The 8,942-nt window shown below is 26.1% G+C and overlaps 1 protein-coding gene across 1 annotated transcript; it reads right to left on the bottom strand.

Moving 5' to 3' along the window:
* Positions 1–3,448: 3,448 nt before the first annotated feature.
* Positions 3,449–4,850, bottom strand: LOC127256785 (protein SHI RELATED SEQUENCE 4-like). The gene is made up of 2 exons (XM_051282980.1): positions 4,445–4,850; positions 3,449–3,858 (listed from the first exon to the last, which is right to left on the bottom strand). Exons 1-2 carry the CDS (start codon positions 4,848–4,850, stop codon positions 3,449–3,451), a joined length of 816 nt encoding a protein of 271 aa, XP_051138937.1.
* Positions 4,851–8,942: the final 4,092 nt, after the last annotated feature.

Here is an 8,942-nt window from a genome sequence, read left to right as displayed (position 1 = left end):
TAAAATTACAAATGATCACAACTTATATAATTAAAATATAATAGTAGAATTTTATAGTCGATAGTAGTGTGCATGCATATGCATGTGAAGGTTTCTTTATCATCATATAAACTTTATAACATGTCTATTAATAAAAAATAAATAAATAAAAAATAACATGTCTATTAGGCAGATCTATGTTGTCACAAGACCTCACTTCATATATAGTCAATTCCCTGTTATTTATTTATTTGTTTATTTTGAGTGATGTAAATTTTCAGATATTACGTCTAACATGCATCCATTTTTCATCAACTATTTTACTTTAAAAATAATTAAAATAAAAAACATAAAATCCACAACCAATTAGTATTAATTGAGTATAAATATTGAACAAAATTTAGTATTATTTTTTTCTTTCTTGTGTGTGTTAGTATTAACTAATATGTTGATTAATTATAGAATGTATTTTTGCGATATTTTGAAATCTTAGGTTGGTTCAAAAGAAGTAAAAAGTTGAATGAAAAATATATATGATATAAATAGAATAGGTTTTTTGACATAATATTTAAACTTAAAAAGTAGATTTATAATGCTTTTTGAAAAGAGAATTTTTGGTGAATAATGCTAATACAATTTTAAAAATATAAAGGTTTCTTTTTTAATCTATATACAATTATCAATAAAAAAAAATTATTAGAAATATATTATTTTTTATACAATATTTTTAAAATAATACTAATAAATAATTTATTCAATGAACATCATGATTCTTCAAAATGTTTTATAATCCGGAATAACGGGGCAATATATATTTTTTTAAAGAAAAAAAAAACTGGTTAGTATGTTCTTTTATAAAATTTTATACTACTATTTATTAAAAAAAATATTCAAAAATATCAAACCGGATATTTAATTTATTTTTTTTATACTAAAAATCAATTTTACATTCAAAACATCAGATCAATATTTATTCATATTATATCATTTTATTATTTTAATTCAAAATTTTTACTATTCAAATCTCAAATATAAAATCTAACCCCACAAACAAACACACACATTTTTTAACATATTAAAAGACAACCTAACTAGCCAAAGTATTAGGTTTTTTTTACTGTACAATAATCGGAGGAAAATTGTAAAAATAATCCCTTCACGTATATTAATTTGTCACTTTAGTCTTTTATTTATCTTTTTGACAAAAATATATCTTACATATTTATAAAAGTCGTTATTTTTTTATTGGGCGACGTGTGGCCGTGTTTGGAACAATTATTGTGCGAACATTAAGCGCAAGCAAATGACACAAATGCTGACTTTTGCAAAGATATATAATATATTTGGCAGCGACATAAATAAGGACAATAAAGTATATATGAAAAATATTTTTTACAATTTTTTCTATTTTTTATTTAAATATACCCCCTTCAATCCAGATATTTTAGTCTCATTTTTGTGGAAAAACACAGAGAAATTGGGCTAAATTTACATATTATGTACTTTATGTTTCTAATACACACAGATACTGCACTAAGATGGTTTTTTTTTTTTTTAATTCAAACTTATTTTTGAATTGTTTTACAAAAATTAAAAATCTAATTTTTATAAATATTAAATTTAAGAACTTATTCTATATTCAAAACATTAGACTTAACAATATTTCATCATTTGATTTACAAAAAGTTGACTACTTTATTTTTTTTATTTATTTCTAAGGCTTGTATTTTAGTATTATATTTCCTTGTTTTTTTACTATTCAATTTTTTTCACAAAATATATTAAATTCAATATTTTTTTTTAATGCAAAACATTACATTCAACAATTATTTTCATCCTATATAAAAAATATATATATATACCAAATAAAAACACAACTATGACTTTATTTACTTTGAAATCATTTTTTTTTTTCAGATTCTTATTTAATTTGCAGCACTTAATTTTTTTTTAAAAAATATATTATAATCTCACAAAATAACACAAAGTCAAATTAAACAAAGTTTAACTTTAGTATAGAATGTAAAATATTATAGCTTATGTTATCAGAATAGGATTAAATAAAAATTTAATAAAGTGTGTATATATAAAATGAAAGAATGTAAGTGTATATGTATATATCATGTCTAAACTATGCTATCATGCATCTCTTCGTGTACTTTATTCTTTTTAATATTATATTACCATGTCTCCTACACTGTAAATACGATATTTTAAAAAAGATGTAATTAGTAGATAATTAAGAATATATTAGTAAAAATAATTATCCTATAATATAAATAATTATAAATTAAGAGTAAGATAACTAATTAGTTCAATTAAAATTTTAAAAAAATAAAATTAAAAAGTTTAAAATGAGATTAAAGTGTGTAATCATTTTTAAAAAAGAAAAATGACATGGTATGTGAGACAGACAAAAACGGTAACTTGAACATGATATACAGGACAGAGTGAGAAATAAATAGTGCAATAAATTTTAGTTCCTAGGCATATGTAACCCTTGATCTATTAAACAGTGTCACTCAATACATCACATACAGATTTAATTTAATTTGATTAGCATGCACAGTGCATTTTCTGAAATTTCTGATGGTGAGGGGAAAGAAAAGACAGTCATAAATAATAATAATAATAATCCCTTCTTCCGACTACTGTTTTCCTTCAACTGTTTTCCTTTTAATATAATTACTAAATAATTTAAAATATATTAATAAAAATAATTTTAAATTAAAATTAAAATAATTAATTTATCTAATTAAAATTTTAAATTTTAAATTTTAAAATAAAATTAAAGTGCATATTTTTAAAAAAAAATAAAAAAAAAAAAGTGAATAAACAGAATTGAACAAATGGATATAATAAGTTGGACAGAGAGAGTAATAATTAAGTATTTAAGTTATTAAGGCAACAAAGAAATGTTATATATCCAGCACACACAAAGAAATGTCACAATGGCAAATTCATAATCAAATAACACATAAAGCCAATTGATCTATATATGATCATGTGATCAATTATTGTTATAATTATTATTTTAAAATAAAATGCAAACCTCATCTAAATTCATTAAATAATGCATGGAAATAATTAACACACAAGATCAAATAAATTATTCTTCATTGAAACATACACAATCAAATAAAAAGTATTATATGTTTTGTTAGACAGCCTCCCATTACCAAATAATAATAGTAATCTTTACTTGTCTCCAATATTAACAAATATTTGTCAATAATATATCAAATTAAAATATACCAAAAATCTAACTATAAAGTAAAACTTTTATTTAAATTTAGATACCAAATTAACATAATCCTAATCCACCACCATATATGATTATTATTATTATCATAAATAATACTCTACTCATCCAAATTGTTCTCAATAAATGTTCCAAACATATATAATCAAATTTCTAGGAAATTGTTACCCATAATAATAATAATAGTAGTAGTGATTATTTATTTATTCAAGAATTTGGGTAATGAAAGAAGTGTGAAGTTGTAGCACTAAAAGCACAGAAGGGGCTAGGGTATGAAGACGAGGTTGTACCCGTGGCTGCCGAAGTTGTACCTCCAAGGTTTTGCTGGTGCAGCAACCCTATCCCAATCCCAATTCCTCCTCCGCCGCCGCCGCCGGTCACATACTCTCCGGCAGGAACATGCTCCGCCGGCGGATGGTGGTGGTGGTGGTGGTGCTGATCCTCGGGGCCCTGGTCGTACAATATTCCGGTGAAGACGTGGCCGGCGATGCAGACGGAGGTCTGGTAGGCGTACTGGTCGACGACGTTGTCGATCGAACTCACGCGGACGCATCGGAAAACTGCCGGAAAGCTTACCTCGCCCGGCAGCGGCACTTCACCTTCTTCTGCAACTAACCCTAATTTCAAAAAATTCTAAAATTTCAATTTCACTAAATCATTTGCAAAATTGAAATAAATAGCTAAATCATTCACAGATTTAAATCTTTTTTTTTTTTTTTTTTTATTCTTTCGATTTGGGGTTTCTACATAGCAGAATTTGTTCTAACAACAAATACCCTAGAGCCTCACATCAGGACAAAACAAATATATATATATAAACATATGTATATATATATATATAGAGAGAGAGAGAGAGAGAGAGAAGATAGCTAGGGTTTATAGATAATTGTATAGTGTAATTAATGAATTATGTGTATGGTCATTATCAAAAACTCCTAAAACCTAGAGAGAGAGAGAGTTAGAGAGAGATGCTTTGCACGCAAGATCAACACTTTGTTAGTCATATGTGTATATAATATATATATATAGAGAGAGAGAGAGAGAGAGAGATGTTGGTATCTATCTAGCTAGGGTTGAATTTTAGAGTGAGAAACGCAGATCAGAAAGCAAAATAAAGGAATGAAGGAAAAGATTAAAAGCTGGATCTGCAAAATCAAGAGATATATATATTTAGTTTAGTTTTAATTGATTTATATGAATTACCTAAGGGCGGAGGTGGGGGGTTGTGGTTGCGGTAGCGCTTAGGGTTTGGGCCATGGGGGTGGTGGTGGTGGTCGGGCTGGGGAATGAGCTGCTGCGGCTGGTGGTGGTGGTGGTGGTGGTGGTGGAGGAGGCGGGGGCGGCGGCGAGCAACCGGAACCCACGTGCTCCTCACGTGAGTGGGGCACTGAAAGCCGCGGCTCTTGCAGCAGGTCCTGCAGCGTAGATGCTCGCAGTCCCGCTTGGCCTGGTTCCCGCAGTCCAGGCACCGGCTACCGCTCGACGACGCCTGGCCTCCAGCTCCGGGACCTTCTCCTGTTGCTGCTGCGGTTCCCGTTCCGGTTCCTGTACTATTCTCGTTGTTTCCTCCGCCTTCTTCTTCTTCTTCTCCTCCTTCTCCTCCACTCATCATTACAACATTATTACCATTAATTCTTTCTCTCTCTCTCTTCTTTCTACTCTCTACAAACACTCATTCATATATATTTTTTCCTAACGCATAATGAATGACACTCATAATCATAAACACCAATTCAAGAATTCACAACCTCAATACATATATACACCTCTCTCTCTCTCTCTCTCTCTCTCTCTATATATATATATATCAAAACATGGGTTTAATGATCTAAAGGGAGAAGAAATTGGGATGGGGAGGAAAACGGTTTCAAGGCCTCTAGGTTTTTATCCTTGATCCTCTTCTTCTTCTTCTTGATCTTCTCTCTCTGGATATATTAATTTTTTAAAAAATAAAAATAAAAATAAAAATAAAAATTTGGGGTTTGAATGTATATATATATATGAGATTGGAAATGCAAATTCTTAATGAGGAGATGGAGTTTGAGGTTTAATTGAATTGAAAAATATTATATAGGTGTGAAAATGAAAGGGATGGATGATGGCATTGGAGTGAATGAGGTCTGTGACTGTGAGATATATAAATACTTTGTAATATAAATTTCCAACATTCCACTCTACGTTGCAACAGTAAATCCATTCAGAGATAAAGTGTACATCTGCTCATATATCAATTTAGAAACAAACACCAAACCCTTTTCATTTCCATATATTTATTTATTATTTAATGTTTCTTTTATCATTCCAATTATTTTTATAGAGGATATGAAATTATTTTCAAATTTTAGGTTGATTTGCAAACAATAAAATATTGAATAGAAAAAAAAAAAAAAAAAAAAAAAGATGCTAATGTAATATAAACAGACACTAGATATGATTTTTGTTTGATAATTTTTTTTTTTAATGTAGAAATAATATTTTAAATAAAAAAATTAAGTATTTTATTTATTTATTATAGTTGCTCACCTAATTCCTTGCAAATTAAGTCCGACGAAGCAAATTATGTGTGACATATAAACCTGGAGACGTCGGTATTTGAACCGTCACAAGTTTATTCCCTGCACCAACAGGTCATTCCTTACGGAGATTTACTTTCTTCTTTTTTAATTAATATATATATATGTAGGCAGAACATGATATAATGACATATATAATATACAATTTATGTAACATAATGCAAATGCATGTGTGTTCTTTTAGCAGTGTATTTTAATAAAAATCATGATGATTAAGTAAGAAAAAAATTAATAAGAAATGATTAGAGAGACATGTTGTAATATGAAATTAATTAATTTATTGGATGTCTAATTGAGTCAGTTTGGATTGCCTTAGTTAGTCTATTTGTTATTAGAGAGAGCTCTTCTTGGTATACATATAAATACCAACTACATGCCTGAATAATTAACGTATATTTAGAATATTTAAAAGTTTGTCATTTTATATTATTTTTTTATATTTTAGACTATACCATATTCACAATTCTTTGTGAAAAAATGTACTACTACTATTTTTTTCTTAAAAATTACACAAATTGCAGTATATAAATAGAAAATAACAATACAAACAAAAGCACATTCGTTTGTAAGATTTGTGCAAAATCTTACTATTCATTCAATTTTTTTTTCCCAAAAACATCAAATCAAACACCTATTTTTCATTTTTTATATTATACTAAAAATCAATTTTACATTCAAAACATCATATCAACACTTATTTATATCACATCGTACAACTATTCAAATTCAAAATTTTTACTATTCAAATCCCAACTCAAAATCCAAACCCCCAACCAAACACACCCTAAATGTTTATTTAGGTTTGTTTAAATTTGTATGACTATAGAAACACCTACTTACATACTCTCTATCTATGTCCCACAAGATTTGTTTTTTTTTTTTAAATAAAAATTAAATTATACACTTTAATCATATTTAAAGTTTTTTATTAAAATATATTTAGAAGATTCTTGTCTTATTTAGACGATTTATATATCACTATAAATATATACATATTCTTATGATTGAAATAGAGAATTTCAATTTAATATTCAAATAGTTTTTTAATTTTAATTAAATTAATTAGTTATCTTAATTTTAATATATAATTATTTTTACTAATAAACTTCTTTGTTATTTACCAATTATACTTTTGGATTCTCATATCTACGGAAAATTGGACAAGTAAGGTGGAATGTAGAGTAATATATTGTTACTTTCTTGATTGTAATTTAAAGTTCAGTTTGTCTTGGAATTTGGATTTTGAGTTGGGATTTGAATAGTAAAAATTTTGAATTTGAATAGTTGTATGATGTGATATAAATAGGTGTTGATGTGACGTTTTGAAATGTAAAATTGATTTTTAGTATAATATAAAAAATGAAAAATAGAGGTTTTATTTGATATTTTTCGGGAGAAAATTTTGGATGAATAGTAAAATTTGGATGAAATCCTACAAACACAACACGATTGTATTATTACTTTTTTTTTGGTTAAGTTTGTGTATATTAATGCATTCATCTAATAGAAGAACACTTATTGGGATGGAATTATAATAATTTTTAGTATATAGTTGAGTCTATTAAAAACTAAATATAAATAAGCCGATCCAACCTCTTCAATTTGAGAGTATTTCTTGATTTTTTATTTCTTATTTATCTTTGTTGGATAATGTGAGAATTTGTTGTTGCAATCTTCCTTGATTTATTATTATTATTATTATTTTTTATAAAGTGGGAATCCGTAACGCTATTCGAAGAGTGTGCTTTGGGTAAAACTCTCTCTCGAATCTAATATCCTGCAAATTATTTGTATTCCAATTGTAATCCTATATCCGAGGTATATAAAATTTCTGTTTTATGTAGTTTCACATTTATTCATTTTTTAATAAAATATTTTTCCTCTTTATTTATTTATTTATGATTATATTGTGATATTGAAAATCATTTATATAAAAATGTGTATATATATATATGTATACATATATATATCTTCAATGTTCGTTTATACTAATCATTTTATGGTATGTTTGGATCTGTGTTTACTTGTGTGATTTAAAAAAATTTAAATAGTAAAATTTTTTAGATAAAAATTAATGTTCAAAATAGATATATATATATCTTTAATTTAATAAAAATAACAAAGAACTGTATTAGTAAAATTAATTATTATATAATAAAAATAATTATATATTAAAATTAAAATAACTAAATAATTTAATTAAAATTAAAAAATTATAAATTATGAAATAAAAATATAATGAAAATATATAATCATATTTTCAAATAAAAAAAAATTAGGTGAAATGAATTAAAATAAAAAACTGGAGAATTTATATAGAGTTGAGGAAATATTATTATTTGATGATCTATGTATAAAAGTACTCTCTTCGTCTCACATAGTTCGTCCACTGTTTTTATTTAGATCGATTATACATAATTTGTCTTTTTCTTAACATAATTATAAATTTTAATTATAATTTATAATTTTTTTATTTTAATTAAATTATTTAATTATTTTAATTTTAATTTATAATTATTTTTATTATATCATAATTATTTTTACTAATATATTTTTAATTACTTATTAATTTATAATACCAAAACTCCGAGTTAAAATGGGTAAATTAGCTGATACGGACGGAGTAAATATTACTCCCTCCGTCCCTCATACCATGTCCATGTTGCCGTTTCTATCCGTCCCACATATCATGTTACTTTTTTTTTTTGAAAAATAATTATATATTTTAATCTCATTTTAAACTTTTTAATTTTATTTTTTTTAATTTTAATTAAACTAATTAGTTATGATTGGACAAAAGGCGTAATTATTTTTGTTGGAGAAAGGAGTATTATTTTGGATTGATTGATTGATGAATTATTAATAAAAAATAAAGAAAATAAAACTAATGGTGATGCACATTCGATATGTGTCCATCAAAGTAAACCCTAACTTCAGTCTATTAGATTGAGTGATAGACAGACAGCCACACGGGATCACATCACAATAATAATAATAATAATAATAATAATAGTAATATTATGCACACGTGGAATACCTTTTCGTATGTTTATTCGTAGTGGTTTTTAATCTTTTACCTTATTACTCACTCCAATCCACTTAAACTATGTTCATCTTTGTATTTTTGT

This window comes from Andrographis paniculata, unplaced genomic scaffold, assembly GCF_009805555.1.
Source record: "Andrographis paniculata isolate CXL003 unplaced genomic scaffold, ASM980555v1 Contig12END, whole genome shotgun sequence".
Lineage (NCBI taxonomy): Eukaryota > Viridiplantae > Streptophyta > Magnoliopsida > Lamiales > Acanthaceae > Andrographis > Andrographis paniculata.
Note: the sequence above shows the minus strand (reverse complement) of the source record. Positions and strands in the feature narration are given on the sequence as shown.

Bases quoted from the DNA above. Each gene is read 5' to 3' on its own strand.
- LOC127256785 (XM_051282980.1), bottom strand. From the start codon at position 4,850: ATGAGTGGAGGAGAAGGAGGAGAAGAAGAAGAAGAAGGCGGAGGAAAC. The intron at 3,859-4,444 runs GTAATTCATATA...TTTTGAAATTAG, and splicing joins CCCCCCACCTCCGCCCTTAG to GGTTAGTTGCAGAAGAAGGT.